The 23,853-nt window shown below is 59.1% G+C and overlaps 1 protein-coding gene across 11 annotated transcripts in view; it reads right to left on the bottom strand.

Annotated features, from left to right (window-relative positions):
- Positions 1-23,624, bottom strand: part of TNS1 (tensin 1) — a 204,346-nt gene extending 180,722 nt beyond the window's left edge. For 8 of the 11 annotated variants that reach the window (XM_077885484.1, XM_077885482.1, XM_077885486.1 and 5 more), the window contains exon 1: positions 3,592-3,706. Coding sequence is in view for 3 of the 11 variants with exons in the window: in XM_077885485.1 (XP_077741611.1) it covers positions 3,592-3,706; positions 23,514-23,609 (211 nt within the window). In the remaining 8 variants the exon portion in view is untranslated. Of the gene's footprint in view, positions 1-3,591; positions 3,707-15,811; positions 15,966-23,513 lie in introns of those variants that run through there. The other 3 variants (XM_077885485.1, XM_077885494.1, XM_077885487.1) reach the window with 2 other exon arrangements.
- Positions 23,625-23,853: the final 229 nt, after the last annotated feature.

The following is a 23,853-nucleotide window of genomic DNA, read 5'->3' as shown; positions in this document are numbered from 1 at the left end:
AAAATCTCTGCTAAGTCAGAGAGGACCTCTCACACGCACCTGTACGTCGTCTTTGCCGCCACATTCTGTGATTGTCTGATGGCAAGTCTATGTTCCCAGGTCAGGGGCTGGGTCTTGGCACCAGTTCCTGGCACCACATCCAGCCCAGAGGTGCACAATCATCAGATGCATACACAGGTGTATGCAGGGGTGAAGTGGCCGCCTCCAGTGGGAGAGTTATCGAGCCCTTAGAGCCCCTGAGTGAGTTTCCGGGCCTCCCCCCACCCCCCACCCTCACTGTCTGAGCCTCAGTGAGCATTCTCGGTCCAGCCCCTTCCCTATAGTTGGGGAAGCTGAATCCCTGAGCAGTGACATGATTTATCTGAGGTCACACAGCCTGTGGGTGGCAGAGCCACTAACAAAGGCCCGGGGCCTCCTCTCCTCCCATGGTCTCATCCGTCCATCTCCCCTACACGGAGCCCTAGTCCGTAACACTGGTATTCGTGTTAAAGCCACACACAGAACCTCAGTGTTCCCCACAGTAACCACCCCCCAGGGACACAGGGCAGGGTTTATCATTAACCCCATGGTACACAGGCGGAAACAGGCTCAGCAAAGGAGAAGCCCGGCAGCCGTCTCACGGTGACCTCTTCTTCGCCTATTTATCGGTCACACTTATGCCCCAACATCCTGCCACCTTAGTTTGTCTGCACTGTCCATCTGTGAGTCCCCCAGACCAGACCCCAGGCTCCCTGACTCCTCTCCCCACCCCACCCCACCCCTGGGTCCCACCCCGACCCCCTCTGCCATATTACATTAGACAGCGAAATGCGGGAAGGCGGGGAGCTCGAGAGCAGGCCAGCCGGAGGGAGACAGGACAAATGCCCCAGTTTCTCTGGATCTAGGAAAGTGTCCTCACTGCCCCTGCCTGCAGGACTTCCCTCAGCGCTGTGAGCACCGTGGGGACTGTGAGCCAGAGCCTTGAGGCTCCATACACCCTGTCCCCTCACCACCCCCAGCCACTAATCCAGAGGGTAGCCACGCTGTAACCCCAGACTTGAAGACCAGAGAAGGAACCAGAGAGCACAGCAAACCCTGGGCTTGGCGAACAAAATCTGACCTGGATTTTAGTCCACAATCATCCCCTTAGCCAGAGAACAACCTGTCTGACCATACCTGGTGGCCATGGATGGATGGATGGATGGATGGATGGGTGGATGGATAAGGGGGGCTATCCATCTTGTGCCACCTCCCTGTTCCAAAGCACAGACAGTTGGCTCATAACTGCGTCTCCCACCAGTACATCCAGTGGCCCCACCCTGACCTCACACCTGGTGACCCCAATGCTCTTGCTGAGAATGCACCCCGGAGCCTGCAGAGCTGGGAGTCTTCAGTCCTCCCTTGCGGGCCCGTCCCATGGCCCAGTCCTGACACCTGGTGGTGCCTTTGGACTTCAGTCCCAGCTTTCATCCCGCTTCTCAATAACTCGCTCAGAGCTGCCAAACCAGCCTGGCAGCCCACTGGCCACCTGCCCTCCACTCTGGTTCACGCAGGCAGGGCCAGGCTCCGAACCAGGGAAAACCCACAGCTCACCTTGGGAGCCTTCCATTCCCATGGGGGCCACGTCCCCTCCCCAACCCAGGCTCTCCAGCCAGGTCAACTGAGGAGCCTAGGACCACAGACCATCACAGAACATGCGGCCACAGATGTGCCCAAGGTCACACAGCGAGTGCCAGGACTTCCCTCTGCCCCAGGCCTGTGCTGCCTCCTATCAGAGCAGCGCTGGCGGTCACTGGGGTGAAGGGACGGCACACTGGAAGGAAGGAAGGAACCGGTGGGGGTCGGGGAGGCTGAGGGGGGCTAACTGCTGCAGGTTCAGGGGGCGGGGTCAGGTGGCCGCGGTGACGCAGGTAAAATGCCAAACCCGCCCCCAGCAATTGGGATCCTCCCAGCTCCTACCCTCTCCCACCACCGCCGCAGTCGGACCTCGCAGGAGGAGGGTGCCACCACGCGGCTGACCTTGGTACTGCGGAAGTCCCTTTGGCCCCCTCCACCTGTCTGGGGGTGCCAGCTCTTGGGTTAAGGCCCATTGACCTCTTCCCTTTGGCCGGAGCAGGACGTGCCCAGAGTGTCTTCGCCGCGCACATTCCCACCCTCTCCCCGCTCCGTCCTGCAGCCCAAACTCCTTGTCTAGGAAGACTTCCCTCCCCCAGAGAGCACAGCCCCTGACAACCCCACCAGGACCCAGCCAGCTGTGAGCCTTGGCAAGAGATTGGACTCTTCTGAGCCTCAGTTTCCTCACCTGTAAAGTGAGGGTGACAGCGGCACCTGCCGGATGCTGGGCCTGCGAGCACTGCAGGAGAGCCACGTGAGGGCTCTAATACCCAGCACTTGGCTGAGGGCTCCCTGGGCGCTGAGGCCCAGCTTCCCGGACACCTCGGCGGGGAGGGACAGGCGGAGGGGAGAGTCCAGGTAGAGCCACGTGATAAAGGCCCACGGTGAGAAAGAGCCCGGCCGCTTTGGCATGTGTGCCACCCCTGGCATATTCGGGAGCCGAGCTGGTGCGGCTTGGGTGAGTATGGGCTTGGGGCACGGGGGTGAGATGGGCCGGAGAGCTGGCAAGGGAGGGGTCAGTGCTTTGTCTTGAGGGCAGTGGGGGCTCCCAAGACCGTTTCCAGGGAACGGACAGAACTAGATCTGCCTGGAGTCGGGCTGAGAGCTGGCGAGGACGGTGGGTTGGAGAGGGTGGGTCAGGAGACCAGGGGCAGCGGGCCGCCCGCCAGGGGAGAGATGCCGGCAGCCTGAGAAGCTCAAGGACTCAACTATACCGAGGGGCCCTGGAGACTGACAGGAGGTGGGGGCAGAGGAGGGCCTCTGTGGGGCAGCTGGGTGGGGGAGGTGTCAGCCACCGAGATGGGGCGCAGGGGCCTCCTGCTGATCTTATGTGTGATCTGGGGCAAGACACTGGCTTGTCCAGCTACAGTGAGAGCCAAACCCCAGGCCGTCTCAGAAGCACATGATGACAGTGATTAAAGAAGCCCAGCAGCCACCAGGCCTTCCCTCCAGTCTGATTTGAGGCCTCTTAAACTCACCCCTAAGTTTGGTATCTTTCCCAGTGCCAGGCACACGCCACACACACACCTTCCCCATGCCCGCCACATGCCAATCACGGGACCTCCACATGTCATCCACATGACTGCCACACAGCACCACACACCCTGTGCACGCCCGCCACATGCCAACTACATGACATCCATGGGCCAGCCACAACCCCACTCATACACCCTCCCCAGGCCATCCACACACCCAGTACATGCCAACCACACATCATCCCCACACCACACGCTACTAGCCATACACCTTCCACATGCCATCCACATGCTGCCTTCCTAGCATCCACACACAAGCCACATGCCATCTCCATGCCACCCACCACCTGCCACATGTCATCCATACACACCCACAAGCTTGCCTTCTGGTGTGCTCAGCAACTCCCCACCTCTTGAGAACCTGGCACCAGGCCAGGACCCAAAGACATGTGCCTGGGCCCCAGGCCACCTCATTCCCATGATGACGTGCTCCCCATCCCCCATAGTCTGACCAGCTCCTCACCTTTGCAGGTGCACCCCTCCCGGGTGATGACCTGACGGCAGATACCACAGGGCTTCACCTTCTTGAAGGTCTTCACCTTGAAGTGATGAGTCTTGGGCGCCTCCAGATCCTCTGGCTGTGGGGGGAGAGGCACAGAGATCAGGGTCTGGGCAGGGGAGGGAGCAGGGGGTGGGTGTGGGGGTTGCCTCCAGGAGAAGTGGGCCAGGACTGGGGAAAACGAGAGGTGCCAGCCCCTTCCCGGGTGACAGGCCTCAGCCCATTTCTGGGAGGAGGTGCCCCAGGAAAGAGCTGAGTGGAACCGAGACTCCCACAGTCAGGTGGGTCAGCATACTGGGACACTGAATTTATTTATTTATTTATTTATTTTTATTTATTTATGATAGTCACAGAGAGAGAGAGAGAGAGAGGCAGAGACACAGACAGAGGGAGAAGCAGGCTCCATGCACTGGGAGCCTGATGTGGGATTCGATCCCGGGTCTCCAGGATCGCGCCCTGGGCCAAAGGCAGGCGCCAAACCGCTGCGCCACCCAGGGATCCCTGGGACACTGATTTTAAATGGATTACGTGGGACACCTGGGTGGCTCAGCTGCCTTTGACTCAGGTGTGTGATCCTGGGTCCTGGGATCAAGCCCCGCATGGGGCTCCCCTCAGGGAGCCTGCTTCTCCCTCTGCGTATGTCTCTGCCTCTCTCTGTGTCTCTCACGAATAAATAAATTTTTTTAAATCTTAAATAAATAAATAAAATGGATCACACAATACAATTTTCCACATATACCATGTCGCTACAGCCCAGAAGGTTCTCTCAGGGCCGTCCCGGGCAAGATTCCCCTAAAGTGAATACTATCGTGGCTTCTTTTTTTTTTTTTTTTTTTTAAGATTTTATTTATTTATTTATTTATTTATTTATTTATTTATTTGAGAGAGTGGGGGATGCGTGCACAGGCATGAGCAGGGGGAGGGAGAGAACCCCAAGCACAGTCTGCACTGAGCATGGGGCCCCACGCAGGGCTGGATCCCACGACCCTGAGATCATGACCTGAGCCGAAATCAAGAGTTGCCGCTTGACCGACTGACCCCCCCGCACCCCTGCGCCCTGCTATGATTGTGATTTCTATCACCAAAGATTCGGGTTGCCGGCGTTTTTAACTTCCCCACACAAGACGTGCTCCCTGTCCAGCTTCTGTCCTGGGGATCAACCTGTGGGATTCATCCACACGGCCACCCGACTGCGGCGCTTCCTTTATCCGTCCTACTGCTGAGGGTCCTTGGCCTTCCTCCCCACGTCCCCGGAAGGCCACATCCCCCCAGGTCTCTCTCACCCCCTCGCCGGAAGCCTCCTTCCACCTTTATTTTTATTTTTGGTTCTTTGCATCATGAAAACATCAGCATGTCCAATCTCCTTTTCCTCACTACCCCAGCACACATGGGAGAGGAGCAGCGGGCGGGCAGGCGGTCCAAGCCTTCTGGAGGTCTCACCTGCCCCGAGCCCACCGCTACCACGGGACTCAGTTTCCCACCCTGGACAGCACCGGGTCGGGCACCACACCCCAAGCTCGGACAGTCTGTCCTCTGTAACCACATGCGGGTACACACTCCGCGCCGCAAAGCCCTGCACCCACACTGCTTGGGAGCCCCCCCTCCCACCTGTGGCCCTCAGCAGGGGGCACCCCGGGAAGCCGTCCCCGCTCATGGGCACCACGCCTAGAGGCACCTCACCCTGGGATCCCACCTGATCCGTTTCCCAGCTTCGGCAGCAGAGGCCAGCAGAACACAGACATCGGCAGCGCTCTCTCTCTCTCTCTCTCTCTCTCTCTCTCTCTCTCTCTCTCTCTCGCCAGCACAGAGCTTCCTGACACCCATCTACACACCCAGAGCCACACACAAGGCCACGATTGACGACAGACCCTGAGGTTCCGGGGGAGGGTTCTTCTTTCCCAATCTCCCTCCTTGTACCCAGTTCCAGAGCCTCAGGGACAGGGGGCGGAGGGGCGACTTGTGTGTTCAGAGAAGGGAGGGAGACAGCGTCCCGCAAACCCAGCCCGTCCAGGACTCCTCGCTGAGGCGCTGCAGTGGTGAGTCCTGGGGAAGAGAGGGGCTGAGCCCCCAGAGACAGAGAGAAAAACCGACAGCATGAGAGAGAGACAGAAAGCCAGAGAGACAAAGAGACAAAGAGATAGAGAGGAAGGGAGAGGGACAGACAAGACAGACAGTATATGTGCTGCCGAAGCGAGCACAGACAAGACAGACAGAAAGACAGAGCCAGAGACACAGAGACACAGATAGGGAAAAGCAACAGGGAGTCAGAAAGGAAGAAAAGACCCAGATAAAGGCAGAGATGAACAAGCACAACCAGAAATAAAAGAAATTAGAAACACAGAGACTATAAAGGGAACCAGGGAATCAAAGGGGCAGACAAAGGGACCCAAGAGCCATCCTGAACGGGCCCCAAAGGCTAACACCAGGTTGTCCTGAGCATCACAATATGGAAAGATAGTAGCGGCTAAAATGGGCCCAAGCCGATAGGTGAAATAAGTGAAAAAAAATTCCAAGCCTGATGAGAAACAGAAGATTTACAAATCTCGAAGCACATGGCCACGCCACACTTAGAAATCACAAAAGGGGAAGAAGTAACTTTGCCTGGCAGGCTCCTGGTTAATCAAGGGATCAAAGCCAAGGTGACCGGTAACGGGGTGAATGGAAATCACGGGGCACCACCGAGGGGACGCGGTGAGAGCAGGACACCACCCCTGGCGCGTCCCTGCCGAACAGACACAAGCGCAATCTCATCGTCGTGGGGAAGCATCAGAGCAACCCGGATGGAGGCACCGTCTACCCATGACGTGGCTCGGGATCATCCCAAGTGACAAGGTCACAGAAGCCAAGGGAAGACCGCGGAGATTTCCAGCCTGCTGGAAGTCTAAAGAGCTAGGCCAGTCAAACGCCGGCGCTGACTCGGAACTGGGTTCTTCCCAGGCCCGGGAAGGACATCATGGGCAGGTGGGGTGGGGGCAACGGGCCGCGCTGCAGTGGGGTCCCAGGCCGAGACCGTGGTCGTGTGTCAGTGTCCGATCCCTGACTTTGCTGCCTGGCTTGGGTTCGGTAGGGGAACGTCCTTGTGGAGAACCAGGAAAGCGCTGAGGGGTGGCAGGGCACTGTGTCAGCAGCTCACTGGCAAACAGCTCGGAAAACGAGTCCCTTGCACTGCATTTGCCACTTGTCTGAAGTCTGAGACTATCTCAAAATTCAAAGAGAGGCAGACTGAGACGACCGGGAGGCAGGGACCGAGCAGCTGCGACAAAGCCCGGGCGAGGTGGAGCGAGCACAGGCGGTGCAGCCCGCAGCCCCGCCCCAGCACTGGCCCCTGGGCCTGGGTCCCGCTCACCCAGGGGTTGGGTCCCAGGGGCTGTGCTTCCACTGAGGGGGGGTGGGAGCAAGGCACAGTCCTGCACTAGACCTCACTCAGGGTCCCCCATCCCATGACAAGGGGCAGTGAGCCGCCTCCATTCTGCAATCTCACCTGCCCCGTTTGCCTACCTCGGCCCCTGGCCCGCAGCCTTCCAGATAATCTTGGTCATAGACGGTCCTCATAGACGGTCTGGAGAGGGGGCCCCGCCCGAAGGCAACTGTAGCAGCCCGGCCCTGGGCTTGGGGGAGGTGCAGAAAGGGGGCTTGGGGTTCAATCTAAGGCCTGTCTTAGGGGAGGTGCAGAAAGCCCCAAAGCCCAGTCTTCCCAGGCCTACCCCAGCCACCCCCCCAAGCCTGCCTGTCCCACCTCATGGAGTCCAGCAGAGCACCCCATTCCAGCTCAACCCCTAGACTTCTCCATCTATACCCTAAAGCCTGCAGAAGGAGGCCTACTGCCCAAAGCATAGTTGGGACAGTGGATTCTCCCAAAAGGGGGTCCCGGCTGCCCAATGCACAGACCGGGAACAGGCCGAGCCTTCCAGGCTGACAAGCAAAAACACCCAGGCTTCTCCCCCGGGGCCCTGGGCTTACCTGCCCTGCCTGCCCAAACTCATAAATGTGAGTTTACAAAATCTTTCCCGCCCAGGCTTGGAGAACAGGAACAGGGTTTCAGAGACATTGTCTGGCCTCACTCATGGCCTCTGTAAGCAGCTCGTGGGCCAAGGCCCAGCAGGCTCCCGCCCCTCCCCTCCCCTATTTCTGGCTCTCTGGCTCTCTGGCTGAAGGAGCACTGCCACGGGAGTCTAGAGACCCGCTCTCTAGGTTGATGACCTTGACAACATCAGTGGCCTTCTCTGGGCTTCACAACCCCCCAAATGGAGGTGATGGCTTTGGACGAGATAGTCTGAGCATCGAAAGAGCAGGGGAGAGGATGGGCCAGTTTGAGATGGAGGGGTTAGAGGAACTGGGGGTGGGACATGCTCATGGTTACAGAGAGGGGTACCTAATGAGATATCAGCCCTCCAGGAGAGGCTAGGGAACGCACGGGGGAGCAGGAGGCCAGCCCGCCCACTCCCAGGCAAGTGGCCCCAGGCTGTGACCCCCACTCTGCAACACTGGCTCCCCCACCCCCAAGATCCCCCCCCCCCCAGCCATAAAATGGGTATCTGGCAATTTCGTGGAGTCATCCACAGATCCACAGAGGTCTGAAGGTTTCCCAGTTGGCTGGAGGAGATAGTGTAGGGTGAGTGAGCCTTGTATCTTCAAATATCTGAAGGCACTGGCATTGTAAGAATGCACCAGGCATGATGTGTGAAGTTACTGAAGGCAAAACAAAACTCGAGGGGGGAGGTGGGGGCAGAAGCCACAAGGGCGCACGATTAGACTCAAGGGGGCACAAGAACTTCCCAACGACCAACCATACGTTAAAACCCAGACGAAGAAGCAGCCTGCGGTGGGGTGGGGGCTGGCACCTACGCTGCCCTCGCCCAGGGTTACTCTGCAGATACACGCAGCAGATGTGAACCAGCCCTTGAAGTGCAAAGCTCTGCACGGGGGTAACCACTCCTTGGGACAAGGCGCGTCATCCTTTTTCCTGACAAGGGGCAGACAGCCCCACAAAGCCCTTCCCACCCTTCCCAGCTGGATTGGCTCCTCGAGGACCTGGGGGATACTGGGAGGCAGAGAAGGCACAGCTGCAGCAGGAGCTGCCGGTCTCCCCAACACCCACCTCCCTCGAGAGCCAGGGCCCAGAGAAGGGCAGGGGTCCCAGCCCGGAAGTCAGTCCCCCCCCTCCCTGCCAGCCAGAGCCCCAGCCCTGTGACAGGCCCACCCAGCATCACAGGGCTTTCCTGGGCCTCAGGGGGATCCTGGCCTTCCCACCCTCCATTCAGCAAGGCCTGCCTGCCGCAGAGTCCCAGCCAGAGGGGCGGGCCACATCTGGCTAGGACAAGCTTTGGCGGGAGTCCTCGGGCCCTGGGTGGGAAAGGCTGTTTGTGGGCTCCTCCCTGCCCCATGGGGGCAGAGTGTGGTGGGGTGGGGAACCGACAGCCCTAGGGGTCCTCCAGCTCAGGCCTCCCGCCCCCTCCCGAAGCTTCCCCAGCCCTGGCGCACACTTAGGAGCCTTGATGAAGTGGCCAGAGGACAGACGTCTGCGGGGGGCCACTGAGCCTCAGGGGAGAGCATCACCAAAAAGCAGGCCTGGAGAGCCAGTCAGCCCTCTCCCCGCCTCCTGGCCATCCACACCCCCCTCCATGTCTTGTCCACGTTGTCATCCTGGGTGGGGACACACCAGGACGGGCTTGGCATCGGCTGTCATTTCCGTGGGGAGGACTCGGACTCCCCAGGGAGCCGCAGGCTGGCATCGGGGAGACCTCAGTCGCATCAGGTGCAGGCTCCCCCAGCCCCACCTCCCTTCACACACACACCAAAGCTCCTCAACGAGCCCCCCCAGTCTGCTAGCCAGCGAACGGCCTGACGGTGTTTTTGGTCGCCCGGGTGGAAAACTCTGAGTCACCCCCAAACTCCTCCCAGCCCTCCACCCTCCAATCCAACTAGCTGCCAGACTCTGAATCTTGCTTCCTGAACACTCTCAGGCCTCCTGCGCCTTTCGATTCCAGGGCCTCTGCCCGATGGAAGGCCTCGTCACTTCTATTGCAACAGCCTCCTGGGCCCCTGACCCTGGGCCCCTCTGTGCAGCCTCTAAGGAGCACAGCTCTATGGGGTCACTGGCACCCCCACTCGCCCCAAAATGCTTCCATGCCCACGCATGCATCCAAGACAAAAGCTGCGCTCTCTCCAGCCAGCGGAGGAAGCAGCCTCGAGCATACCCAGCCCACTCTGCCATCTCAATCTCCACACCTCACTCCCCAGCTCCCTGCCCCGCACCCACCTCTGAGCCTCCGCTCTGCTGTTCCCTCTTCCCAGAATGCCCTTCCTCCCCCCTCAGCTTGCTAAGTTTCTGAGGGTCCTCCAAGGCCTCATTCCATGCCCACCCCCTCAGGGAAATTCCACCCCCCATACCCTCCCACACACACCCCTGCCTGAGATTCAGACTCTCCACCACTGCTTCTTTCTCGAAAAGTCTGAAAGCGCTGGAAAAGATGAGCACACATGTTCCGATCACCGTGATTCACCGTTGGCTGATGTCGAGCCGCTTTTCCGGGCTCTTCCTCGGTCTCTGCCCCTACAGAAACCCCACTGGGATGACCACCCACTTGAAACCCCGCATCAGTGCAGTGCCATTCTCTAATATTCCATTCATATTCTAATTTCCCCTTTTGCCCCATGAGCATCCATCACAGCTGGGTCTTTGGTTTGGTTTTGCTTTTGGACTGGGGATCCATCAGGACCCTGCATCACGTTTCCTTGCGGGGTTTCCTTCATCTGTTTTCAACTGGACACACTACTCCACCTTTTGATTTGCCTTTTTTGAAGACTCTAGGCTGTTTGGCAGGAGGTCCCTTGGTTTGGATTTGTCAGCTTACTTCCTCATGATTCAATTCAGGCTGAACCCCCACCTCCCGGCCCCAGGCATCCCCTCCTCTCCTGGTTGCACCTTCCCCGGGTTAGGTGGACCCAGGCAAGTGGATTAACCCCGGTCTGCCTCACTTGACTCATGGGTTAAATGGGCTAATAGTAACCTCCCACAGGTTGTTTTGAGACAACGCCCGGCACATGGTGAAGCACCTCCTGGGCACATTGTGTGTCACTGGTGCGTGCACTACACTCGCCCACCTGGGGGCACACGTCTACCGGTACTTCTGTTCCATGTCCTCATGTCCTGGCATGGTGTGACCCTTAAATACGTCTGAAGGAGCAAACTGAATGGATTTGCTGCCGTGCCTCAGTTTCTGCACCTATAACTATACCCCACTCCCACTGGCCTGTCCTCAGGGAGAGGACACAGGTCACCCCCTTCACCGGCCACAGGTGCCGGGCTGAATGAGAACTCTGTGACTCTGAGTAGCCCTGCTTCTCTGCGGGGAGGTGAGGGGGGGCGGGCAGAGGGCGACACTGGCTGGACTCCTCCCACGGGACAGAGGAGCGCCCCGAGGCTGGGAACCCAAGATTCAGCCCCAGACTCAGTTTCCTGAGCTGGATGATCTCCCCTCAGCTTGCCTCTCTCCCCCGTGCCCAGCAACTTCATAAACTGCACCGCAACATTCCTGAGTGGCAAGTCCCAGGTCCCTTTTGTGCCCTAAAGGGAGTTGTCTAGTGGGGTGCAAGGGCTCAGAGGTGGGACAGCCTGAGCCCCATTCGTGGCCGGTGCCACGGCGAGAGGCTGGCACAGAATCCCCAGTAAGCCCCCACAGTGACGATGAGCCTGAGGAGCCTGCTCTGGACGCACACAGAGGGCAGGATGGAACAACATTCAAATCCAAGTCTGCCTGAGGCCGACCCGCAAGCCCCTAGCCCCTGCACTACCACCGTCTCTGACAGTGTGCCAGGAGCCCTGCCAGTCATCGTCAGGGCCCCCCTGCCCAAGGCCACATCCTGGCCAGTTTACCCAGTCCTAGCCACCCACGATTACCTTCACCTGCTGCACTTGGACTTCTGAGCTCTCAGCTTCACCCCTGCATTGAAGTTCACCTCCCAAGAGGACTTTCCCAACACCTCCCCATTGTCCAGTCCAGGTTAGGTCCCCTCTACCTGTCCCCACAGCTGCCCTCTTGGCAACACCCCCCCCTTATTTTAATCATGAGCCCAAGATCTATCTGCAAGGCTCTTGAAGAAAGTGGGCACCCCATAATCATCTGTGAGATGGATGGACGGGCACTGGGCGGGTGGGTGCCCACGTGGCCCAGTGGCTGGATGGTTTCTCCATCACACACAGAATTTCCCCAACACCAGCCACTACCCCTGGGCTGCCTGCCCCCAAGCCCCGACCTTCAACCCAGAGCTCCAAAGCCCTGGCAGCCCATACCCTTCTGTCTAGGACCACGGAACCCAGAAAACATGTGGGCCGTGGGCAGGCCCTTTCCCCTCTGTGGCTCCCCTTCACCATGGCTGGAAACCAGAACTCGTCTCCACCCTTCATGCCTTCCAGAATCACACTGAGGTCCGAACGACATTATTTAAGTCGAGGAACTGAACACAAGAGAAGCGCAGAGAGGCTAAGTAACTTGCCTGAGCCCACAGCTAATAAGTGGCCGCGTCAGCATTTGTACCAGGCAGGCTCCTCCAGAGCCCACCTTCTGCCCATTGCACAGGCTGCCTGTAGGGGAAGGCCCTGACTCTCCTCAGCCTTCACATCATTCTCATGGCCCCTGCCACATACCCTGCCCTGAAGGATTCCCAGGATGGAAAGCCCTTGACGGGGGACCAGGAGAACCCAGGTTCCGGTTCTGCTCTAGCTCGCTGACGTGGCTTTGGAAACACGCCATCGTACGATCAGAGCTAACATTCCTTGAGCCCCGCCTGTGTGAGAGACGCTCTTCTAAATGTATGCGTCTATTAGCTCATTTAAAACGGAACAACCCTCTAGGTGGGTGGGGAAACTGAGGCACAGAACTGTGAAGCTCCTTGCCTAAGGTCACCCAGCTAGCAAGGGTCAAGGCCAGGATGGGAGCCAGGCCTAGCACCCTCGGCCAGCTCACTGCACTCCAGCTGAACACTGAGGTACTTGTCTCAGACTCTGTGCCTCAAATGTCATTCAGAGGAGAAGCTTTGCAAAAGGAGGGTTTTATTTCAGACCCCGGCCAGGCTCGTGGAGCCCATCCTAGGGCCCAAACCCCACGCATCAGGGGGCCCCGGGTGGGCACAGCCCTCAGAGGCAAATGACACTCCAGACACAACAATCTCAGAGCCAAGGGGTCAGACTGGGGTCAATGTGGCAGCAACTGCACACCCAGAATCTGCGGGTGCATGAGGACCCTTCTGGACAAAAACGTGTGCTTGGCGCTGGGAAGAACACCAGCTCCAGGAAAGAGAACACTTCACTGTCCGCAGCTGCAAGGGGCCTCCGAGAAGACTTTCCCCACTTCTGTGAGGTCCAGAAAAGTCGAGCAACCAGCCTGAAGCCACATGGCTTGCTCAGGGCAGGGCCAGAGCTGCGCCTGCCCCCCACCCCTACCCCCAGCCCTGGCCCTGCCTGGTGGTCCTTTCAGTCCCACCACCCTTGATAAGCTCCTTCCCAGTCCCAGAGAACAGAGTGAGTCCTTCTGGCAGGAAGAGCCTGCAGCTCTAACTCCATCGGCACAACACCAAAAAGCCTCAATTAATGGGCATGTAATTATTTTCTAAAGAAACCATCCTTGAATATGTAATAGCAGGAGCATTTGATGAGAAAATCAAGTTATGCATAATATGTAGCTATGCTCCTCTGCTAATAAAGTGATTTTTATTCCTCGAGCTTGTAAAGACCATGCACTGCAGATACACTGCTGCTCGGAAGAAGCTTCCGTACCTATCCCTGTCCAGGAACGTGGGTGCACATGGACAAGCACACACACATAGTGTCTCTTCCAGACCATGCCTCAGTTTACCTCCCTGAGGCCGCAGACCCAGCTAGTTGCTGGCCCCAGAACAGCTGGGCAGTCAGGAGCCTCAGAGGTGGGGCCCCCTCCCACAACAGCCATCCCAGGGACATCCTCCTGCACGTGAGATCTGGGTTCAGGGGATCCCACCAGCCAAGCAGGAGGTTTCTGAGAGGGGGATGGACAAGCATCTACTGAGCACCTACTGTGTGCCTGGGCACCTGAACTTTTGATATACTTTACCTCTGTGCTCATCCCAGTCATACAAGGTGGGTTTTATTATTCCCACTTTACAGACCAGGAAACTGAGACTCACGAAGGGGCCTGTCTTACCCAAGGCCCACCTGGTAAACAATGGAACTAAGATTTTAACCTAGCCCTGCCTGGTGTCAAAGTCCGCACACGTCCCGCCACCAGGTGCCTCTCAAGGCAGAAGAAGCAGCCCCCTCGGCAAAGCCTCCAGGGCTTCTGTGCCCCTTCTCCATAACTGGTGCCATCTACCCCTCCATCGCCTGCCCCAGACACACCCCCCCAGTCCCACCATGGCCCGCCGAGAAGAGAGGAAGTTTGCTGGTAGGGCTGCCGGTGCCACTGGGGCGGAGGGGGGAGCCGAGAGCCCCGACCCGACCAGAACCTGGTCCTCTGTCCAGCCCACTCTCACCAGCTCTTCCCATTCCCACAGCCAAGGGCCCCTCCCTGGGCTGTCCCACAGGGTTGGGAGGAACAGGTCTGGGAAGGGACCAGGAGACAGGGCAGGGGAGGGGCTTAGAGGCCTCCAGGTGGCACCATCCACACCCGTCTTTGGTAACCAGCACCTTCTCCCAACTCCCAGGAAGGCCAGTAAGATCGACAGGGCACTCATGCCCACCTCTCTGCAACTCCCCTTCACCGACCTCATTTCACACGTGGGGAAACGGAGGCCTGCCAGGGTGAAGTCATTTTTCTCACGACCTCCGAGCGGAAGTGGCCCTTCGTCCGCCCACAGCAGCCTGTCACCCTGGAAGTCTCACTGCCACCTGTGCCACTGCAGGGCTCTCCCCCGCTGCCCACCTCCATCCCCAGCACTGTACGCAGGCCTCCCAGAGCTTGCCCGAGGGAGCTGGAAGGCCCTAGCCAGGTGAGCTGGGCCAAGGCTCCCCTTTTACAGATGTGAACAGCAGCCCAGAAAACTGCCGGTGCAGCCCCAGTGCAGGATGCTCCGGGCCCTCAGTCTAGCATTCTGACCCACCCCCACACTCCCCTGCACCCGAGCCCCACAGTCCGCCCAAACCCCTCTCCCACCCTTCCCCTCTCTGCCCCAAGGACACCTGGCCCCCTGAGTCTGATCTCCCACAGCTGTCCCCAGCCTGGGCTTGCCTGGGGACTGGCCGGAACAGGGAACCGGGCAGGAAAGGCCACATCTGGATCCTGGGCTGCAAGCCCCCTCCCCACGCGCTCCTCCCCCCCACCAGCCATCACTCTCTTGGAGGCCCACATGGACCTCGGCCAGGGATGACTTCCTCGCTGCCCTCCTGACCCGCGCATGCCTTCACCCAGCCCAGAGCCCAGAAGCCCCTCTGAGGCCGGGGTCTCCTGGCCCTGCCCCCACCCCTCCCGCAGCAGTCAGGACTCTCCCAGGAGACTTGTAACTTCATCAAGCGGCCCCCAGACCCTGCCTGCCCACCCCTCAGGCACCCTCACCCCAACACACGCCCTGGTAACTGGGGTTGGGGGTGCAAGAAGGGAGAAAGAGCAGGCCATGTTTCCCTCTGCTGGGCAGGAGGGGAGGGCGGCAGGGGGGTCCTGGTAAGGATGGGAGGCCCATAGAGGAAGGGGGCTGGCAGCGGTAGAAGCTGAAATCGGGTCCAGAAGGGATCAAAGTGAGGGATCGGAGCAGAGTTCTCCAGAGCCAGGCTTCCCCCAGGTTTCATGTGCCAGGTCAGGGTCCCCTGTCCCTCCAGACCCCTCGGCTGCCACCTCCTCCGGCTTGGGCTGAGCGTCAGAGGGGGTGAAGAATTGCCCCCCCCAGTGTGGCAGGGGGTGGGAGGGTGGCAAGAGAGGCTCCAAAAGGAAACAAACTTCTTGCCGGCTTCCTTCCACTTCCCGCTCCTGGACTCCAGAGGCAGCAAGAGAGCTGGGGAGGGGGCATGTCCTGACCGCCGAGGCCCTGTTGATGGGGAAGGACCACAGCCGAGGGCCTGCGTGAGTCCATGTGTCCTTCAGTCAGTCAGTAAGAGGCAGAGAGCCCCCCTGCCCCCCTGCCTTCACACCAACACCCCCACACACACTGGCTCTCAGCCTAAGGATAAGACGGGAGGGAGGGGGGCCCATGACCTCGTAGCTAAAGCAGCCGGACCTACCCAGAGCATGCAGGACAGACAGATCCACGTCATCTTCAGCGGGTGCTGTCCCTCAGGCCCAGCCTGGAGCCTGCTCACGGCCCCTGAGCTCGCGGCCCCCACGGAGCAAGAAGGCAGCTCGGGCTGCGGCTCCTCCAGCCAGCATCTGTCGGGCCTCTCACCCTGCCTGCCTCCCGCTCACCCTCCCTCCTTCCCTCCTCCCCCCACTCCACCCCCTTGTCCCAGCCTCCTGTCTCCTCCCTCCTCCCAGGCTCCGCTGGTGGCTGTTGGGGGTCAGAAGCCTGCTTTGCAGGGGGGTGTGAAGGAGACCAGGCAAAGGGACAATTACTAGAGCCAGCTGCCCCCAGGCCATTACCATTACCCCCCTCCACCGCCACCCCCACCTCCAGACATACAAGCCCTGGGAGCCACCCTGGGAGCCACCCAGGCTCCTCCTGCCTTCTGATGGGATGCTGGCAGCCCCCAGGTCTACTGTCCTCCTGCAGATCCCCCCTCCAGCCCCCAGAGCATGGATGAACAGACAGACAGACACAGTCTGCATATCCTGGGGTCCGCCAGGTCCTATCTCTGAGTGCAGATAGATGTGTGCCCTCCAGCCCTGGGAACATACATTTATTTGCACAACACACTCAGCAACAGGCCTTAACACAAGAAAAACCAGGCCTGAGACTGTGGGAGAATGGCCCTGCCTCCAGGCTGTGGATTTCATTCCAATTTTTTTCCTACTTCTTTTTTTTTTTCCCTTCTTTCTTTCTTTTCTCCAAACATCTGTCCCAGCCCTTCCTGCCCTTCCTAAAGGGAGCCCCGCTCCAGGCTCTCCAGGCTCCTGCGAGAGAGTCTGTTTTTCTTGACTGTACCCTGGGCCAACATTTGGTTTGCATTTCCCCACTTCCTCCTCCACCTCCCCTGCTCCCCCTCCCTGGGCCCAGTGTTCACCTCCCATCACTCCACCCGCCTCATTCTCCCCCACAGTGTCCCCCTGCCTCCTGCCAGCCCTCCCCTCCCCTCTCCTCTCCCCCACCTTAGTTCAGGGGCAATAGTTTGGAGTCCAGTGTGGGGTAGAAAGGAGGGTCCAGAATATAAATGTATTCCCAGGAAGCACTGCAGGGGGATCCAGTAAAATCTGCTCAGGCCCTCATTGTCTGATCCACCACTCCCCCCCGCCCCCACCTTCCCCCCCAAAGACTTTCCTCTTTGAGCTCTGGCCAAGGCTGGACCAAGTGAGGGTGGGTGGGGCTGGTGAATCACCCGCTCTGCTTTTTGGAGCCTTCCAGGGGAGGGAAAGAGGCCTCAGCCCCACCCCCTTCTGCAGACACACACATGGAGACACACAGTACAACTCACATAAACACACAAAAAATGCCGAGGACAGGGCCCCACCCAGAGCAGGCGCTTGGAGACCACTTTCCTGGATTGAGTAACCTGGCAAGAGAGGCCTCCCGCTCGAGCTCCTCTGCACATGCATGAGTGTGCTGTGCACGCCCCTGGCACGTACAGAGGGCTCCAGATCCCCTGGACTCTCTCCCCCACTCACCCAAGAGCACGTCCTTGCCACTCTGTGAGCACCACACACGGTGCATCCGGAGGGTTCAGGCTCTACAACCAGCCTCCCCGCCTCAGCTGGCCCTGCCCAGCCAGGTGTGTTGGCTCCCAGTCCAACCAAGACATTTACCTGGCTAACTCCGGAAAGAGAGGGATACATTCCCACCTCATCTGGGGAAAGGCGGCCACAGGCAGAAACGCAGGTTGTGCACTGCACAAGGGACCCACTCTCTATCGTTTGGTGATTCTGAGAAGTCGGGCGGCGGTGGAGGCGGTGGCCGCTGAAGCCAAAGCGTCTGATCCTGGTCCTTCTGGGAGCTGACACCTGAGTTCAAAGCCTTTGATCTGGTCAAGGAGCTAGAGTGAGGACTCGGGGTCCCTTCTCCTGACTCTCTGAGTCCTTCTGCAGAGCTATGGAGCCGCAAAAGGTCTTGCCTCTCCACCACATGCCCTGCAGCATCACAAGACCCTCTGGCTCCCCCACCCCAGACACCTCCCTACCAAGCCTACTGGGGCTCAGCTGACAGTTTGGCCAACACCGCATGCAGCAGGGCTCCCCACATGGCTGGCCCTGCAGCAGCCACCGGGCAGGGGGTGTCCACAGACACTCCTGAGAACCCTCCCACCCTCTGCCGACTGGAGCATCGGGCAAGCACGGAGAAGGAGCTTTCAGGAGGCCTTTCTGAGTGCTGGGGGGGCAGCCCGCAGCCACCCCCAGCAGCCCTTCCAGCCTCCCCACAACTTCAAGGGCTCAGCCAGCTACATCCTGACATCCGGGTGCCCACGCCCACCCATCTCCCCCCGCCTGCTCCCATCGCCCTCGGCTGCTGGCGGCACTCGAAGATGCGCCTCCCGGCAGCTAGCTCAGAAGTTCTGAGAAATCACCTTGCAGCTTCCCAGAAACGCCGGAAAACAAGACTGAAGACCAAGTCGCGGTGACACCAACTTGTCTGTCCTCCCACAAAGCCCAACGGGGCCCTGCAGCCCTTCAGCCACCCTCCTTCCCCAGTCGCCTCAGGGTGTGGAGGACCCTGGTGCTGGACATACCTATCCCCCCCCCGGAAGAACCCGCCCCCAGAATGTCCCCATCCCTCTTTCCCTGAGCCTATGGGGGTCTCTCTTGTATCTTAGTCTCTCACTGTCAGGAAGTCCTTCCTGCTATCTAACCACCATCCACCCTGTTGGGTGTCCAACTCTGCCGCCGAGGTGTCTCCAAGTCTGTAATGACCCCCCTGTTTCCAGCTTCTTACCCATTATTCATCCTTCGCAAGCCTGGTGTCCCCCTCCCCCACCCACACCAGGAGAGAGCTCCTTGGGCAAGGACATGTCCTGTGTTTTGTGTCCCTGACGCCCGGCATGTAGCAGGTACCACACACGGTTGAAGAATGAGTTGATCTATCCATCAGTGGGTCCTAACCTATTTCCCTACTGCTAGCAGTCACAGTCAGGGCCATTAGTAGGGTCACAGCTACTGTCGCCTTCCCAAACCTTCCTTCGCTCCCTCTGTGACCCCCTTGGAAGGGTGTTGGGCAGTCCGGCTACACACATTCGCACTTGCCTGTGACACCCACCCATCTTCAGCACCAGCTCCTCCTGTCACCCCCCAGCCTCTGAGCTCTCCCAGGCCGCAGACCCTCAGGAGGCCAGAAAAGCATTGCTCAGCCTGGGATTCCTCGCCTTGTGCTTGGACCAGGATCTTGTCTGCAGCAGACATCAGACCAGGTACATGCCAGTGGGCTGGCTGGATTTTCCGGGCTGGGATCCCAGAAGCCTCGGACCTGCCACCACCCTGTGCCACGCCACCCCACTACCTCCACCCCCCGCCCCTGCCAAGGCCAGGTCTGTGCTCCGCTCACCTCCCCCATCTGCGCTCAGAGCCCTTCCTGCTAGCTGCCCTCCAGATCGGCGCCCTGGAGCCAGAGAAGAAACGGTTCTGCGGGCCCTAGGGCCGGTGCTGGACGGAGGCGGACTGACCGGCGCACAGGGATGGGTGCGTGAGGGCAGGAATGAAGCCGAGGGCTTCGGGAGCCTGAGCCCGACACTCCCTCCCCCAGCCTCACTGCCTCATCTGCAAAATGGCCAACTTGCTGTCCTCTCAGGTCCCTTCCAGCTCCACCTTTTGTGATGCCACCAAGTGCCCAGGCCAAGGCTCGAGGTCCCTCCAGTCCATCCTTCCTATCCCTCAACACTCGTTCATCAAAATGTTCTTCCTCTTGTCCAGCCCATCTCATACGGTAGCAGTGAGCCTTGTCGCCGTCACTACTGGCACAGAAGCTGAAGGTCATAGAACATCGGAGGTGGAAAGGCACTCAGGCTCAGCTAGCAGTCACAGGGCGATTAGTAGGGGTCACAGTCAGAGCCATCGGGGCCCCGACAGGAACTACATGAGAGGAGCAGGTGAGGGGTCTCTGGGGACCTCAAGAGGGCAGCCCCACCTAAAGGGGACACACGCTCCTCAGTGACAGCCACTGTGGCATCAGGGACATCTGACAAAAGGCCATCAGATCTTTTGATCTGCCGAAAGTCCCCAAATCTATATGATCATATAAATTCCTTCATACAAAATACGAACAAAAAAGACAAATTTTGAAATGTTAGCTTTGAAAAAAAACAAAAAACATTCCGCCAGCCAAGTGAAACATGTCCACCCGGAGACTTGGCCTTTGGAGCACAGCTTATCTAATCGAGCCCCCTCGTTTAACAGACAACAACACTGCAATGGAGGGAGGTCACAGAGCTGGGCAGGAACAGTCTCGTGATACCCAGGCCCACACATTTCCCTAAGCAGCTGCCATCCAGCCACCGCGACACCAGAGGCACAGCCCACCGCCTTCCACACCCCAGCCTTCCTCCCAGTCGGTCCCAGATGCCTCCCATCAAAAAGGCAGGTGCATTGCTGGCTCTGGGGCTCCTCTCCAACTTCCAGCTACAGATCCCGAGTATGGGACACGCAGGAATCTGACACCGAAACACTGGGCAACTATATCCATACCACTCCACCCCTTGCCCCAGGAAAGATCGGTATTAACTAAGCAGTCACTTGATTATGGGATCCGTTTAAGGCTCCTACCAGCTCTCATTTTACAGATGCAGAAGCTGAGACCCAGAGAGGTTCAGCAAATTGCTCAGAGTCACACAGCTAGGGTGTGTGAGAATGGAGACTGGGACGTCTGACTCAAGCAGACGGAATTTCAATTCAAGGGAATTGAAAATGTACCTGCTGCTCCTATAGCAATGCAGTCACCCAGGGACTAGGGGTCATGGTCTCACGTTGTGGTGCTGTGTTAGCTCTCCCACTGCTCATCCAAGGGCTGGCGCTGCAGCTCCAGGGGTTCAGTAACCCAGGCCCAGGTCTGGCTTGGGTGGGAGGTGCAGGGGACAGGAAAGACGGAAGCCGAGGACAGTGCTGCCACATGGCTCGGGATGAGACTGACTGGCTCCCCTGTGGCTCTAGAAGAGCCAACAAGAAGAAAAAATCTGCAGGACTCGTGAGCTCTGGGGCCTGAGATCTGGGTGAGCACAGGGTCTGGCCTCTGCTGCCCACAGAGCCTCCTTTCCGGTAAGCCATGCTTCTTCATGCTGCTTCCCACCCCCATACACACTCAGTCTTGGCATTCTGGGGTGCCAGGAGCCTAGCGTGCCTCCAGGTACCACGGCACAGGGTGTTCATTGCACAGGGTGGCAGGGTTCAGTGGGGGCTACGGTCCCATCCACACTCCATTCACCGAGCCTGGCATGGAACACATCAGCCCGGAGCATGAGGCATCGTCCATCCCAAAGCTTACCAAGGCACCCTGTGGGCTAGGGGAGGTCTTGGCCCTTGCCCCCATTCCCACCACCCCTCTAGTACAAAATGGAGGTAACCCCCTTGCATTCCAGAAATCTGGATGCTCCCTGAGACAAAAACTGAGGTTCCAACTGGGCCCTGCCTGGACCTCAGTTTCCCTAGCTGATACAAAAAGGAGCATCATTCACATCCCCTTCCCCTAACCTCCCCTCCACCAACACCCCAGGTAGGGACAGAGTCTGGACCCAATCCTAACAATTTTTAATAAAATCTTTCCCAGAGCTCTACTCAGTGATCTTGATCTCTCTCCCCCAGCTCTAATTTCCTGCCTGACTCAGGCCCTCAAAGCCTGGCTGGAGGGAGGGAGGCAGCTGCAGCTGCTCGCCCAGCCCCTTATCCCCGGTGCCCGGCTCAAATCCTAGCCCAGGAGGAGTTCAAGTCATCCTCTACCTCTGCAAATGAGGAGTGGGGGATTGCTAAGTGGCCTGGGGTCCAACTGACCTGGTCCTGGCTGGCCATTTCCTGCCGCAGGCTGCCTTTTCCCAAGTGTGAAAACCCGACTCCGCAGCATCTGAACTCAGAACCCACTGGACCGTGGATGGGGCTCTGGCCCCGTGCTCCACAGCTGCAGCGCCTGCCTCCCAGCCAATCACTGGGGACAATGTATTTTGCTAGAAGATTTCAAAGTACACCTTGGGCGACTGAGGCGGAAGCATGCTGGCTGGCACCTTTCCCCACTGCGGAGTGGCAGAGAGGGAAACTGAGTCCCAGAGGCAGCACCTGGGAGGAGGAGCTGCCCATTCAACCCCATATGATTGGGGAGAATGGATACTGGGAGAAATCTCTCCATCTCCACACACCCCAGTTCTGGCCCTGTCTGGAGGTCTACGAGGAAGCAGACCCCCGCTGGAAAGGCACAATAATAATAAAAACAATATCCCTAATTTTTACTGAACATCTACTATGGAGTAGGCACTTTGGTAAACACTTCAAACGTATTGCCTCATTTAGTCCTCACAACAGCCCAGTGGGGTAGGTAGTTTCATTATCCCCATTTTACAGGTGTGAAAACTCAGGTACAGCCAAATTATGCAACTTGCCCAAGGTCCCCAGCTAGTAAATGGGAAAACCAGAATTAAAGCTGGGCAGACGGGGTCTGCGTCTGGCGCTCTTAACAGAATGGTGTACTGTGCCCCTCTCTGCCAGTGTGACGGGGGCCCTTCTGGTTCCCCAAAGAATGGATCAGGGGGCCAGTTCCCTGTTACAGGACATCCAGTCCCTGACACCTTTCCCCTCACTAGATGCTTCTAAATGGTCAAGGTCACGCTCTTGGGGTTCTCTCTGCCCCCCAGGGGAGAATTTAAGGTTACAAACACTTTGTCCAGTTCCCCACTCTGCTGGCTAGATTATGTCCCCATCTCCACTCTCTCCCCAACCTCCCCCTTACACACACAGACACACACACACACACACACACACACACAAGCAAACACACCCTGTAGGCATCGTCAAGAATCCTCTCTGGGAGGATCTCAGGGGGAAAGATGCTCAACCAGGACACGCCCACCCACAGCACCACAGTCCCCGCAGTCCCCGCAGACCCTGCCTCCTGCCCTCATCCTCTCCCTGTCCGCTTCCCTGGGCCCTCCATCCTCTGGGAAATCCCTCCTGAGTCCACCTGCTTCTTTGTGCCCCACTTCCATCTCTCTCTGCTACCCCCCCAGACTTGACTCTGGGTCATCACAGTCTGGTGGGGGGCAAAAAGAGACATTTCCAGGAACTCATCCTCCCTTCCCACAGAAACTTAGGAGGGATGTTTAAAATGCTTGGAAAAGCTCCTCTGTGCTCAACTCCCCGCTGACTTGGGTCCTGTCCTGCCGACTTCTGACCCAAACTCCAGGTGCTGGAGTGCTGCACAGGTAGGGCCTCCCCAGGAGTCTGTGCCCCACAGGTAGGGGCTCTCCAGGAGTCTGTGCCCCACAGGTAGGGGCTCCCCAGGAGTCTGTGCCCCACAGGTAGGGGGGCTCCCCAGGAGTCTGTGCCCCACAGGTAGGGGGGCTCCCCAGGAGTCTGTGCCGCACAGGTAGGGGCTCCCCAGGAGTCTGTGCCCCACAGGTAGGGGCTCCCCAGGAGTCTGTGCCGCACAGATAGGGGCTCCCCAGGAGTCTGTGCCCCACAGGTAGGGGCTCCCCAGGAGTCTGTGCCCCACAGGTAGGGGCTCCCCAGGAGTCCCCGAACTCTGAGAAAAGCCAGGCTGACGAGGGTCACCCGGGGTGTGCCGGAGGGTGGGGGGGTGATGGATCCATGGGGCGCGGGAGTGCCGGTCTGGGAGCGGGCGGGGCGCAGGTGCCGGGAGAGGCCGAGGGCATTTACCTGGCTGCGGAGGCAGAAGCGCAGCGGCAGCAGGCAGGAGAAGAGGTACTTGCCCCACCGGATCGCGCAGGAGAAGCACCAGCTCAGCCGAGTCATGGTGACCCGGGCCGGCGCCGCGGGCGGGCGCGAGGGTCTGCGGACGGGGACGCTGGGGCGCCGGGAGGAGGCCGGCGGGGCCCGGGGCGGCGGCGAGCGCGGGCCCCTCTAGCGGGAGGAGCCGCCCCGACGTGGCCGCATCTCCCCGGAAGCCCCTGCGGGCGGCGCGGGCGGCGGCGGGGCGCTTCCCCCCGCGGGGACCGCCTCCCGGGCCGGCTGGGGGGGGCGGAGCACCCCGGGACCC

This window comes from Canis aureus, chromosome 36, assembly GCF_053574225.1.
Source record: "Canis aureus isolate CA01 chromosome 36, VMU_Caureus_v.1.0, whole genome shotgun sequence".
Taxonomy (NCBI): Eukaryota; Metazoa; Chordata; class Mammalia; order Carnivora; family Canidae; genus Canis; species Canis aureus.
Note: the sequence above shows the minus strand (reverse complement) of the source record. Positions and strands in the feature narration are given on the sequence as shown.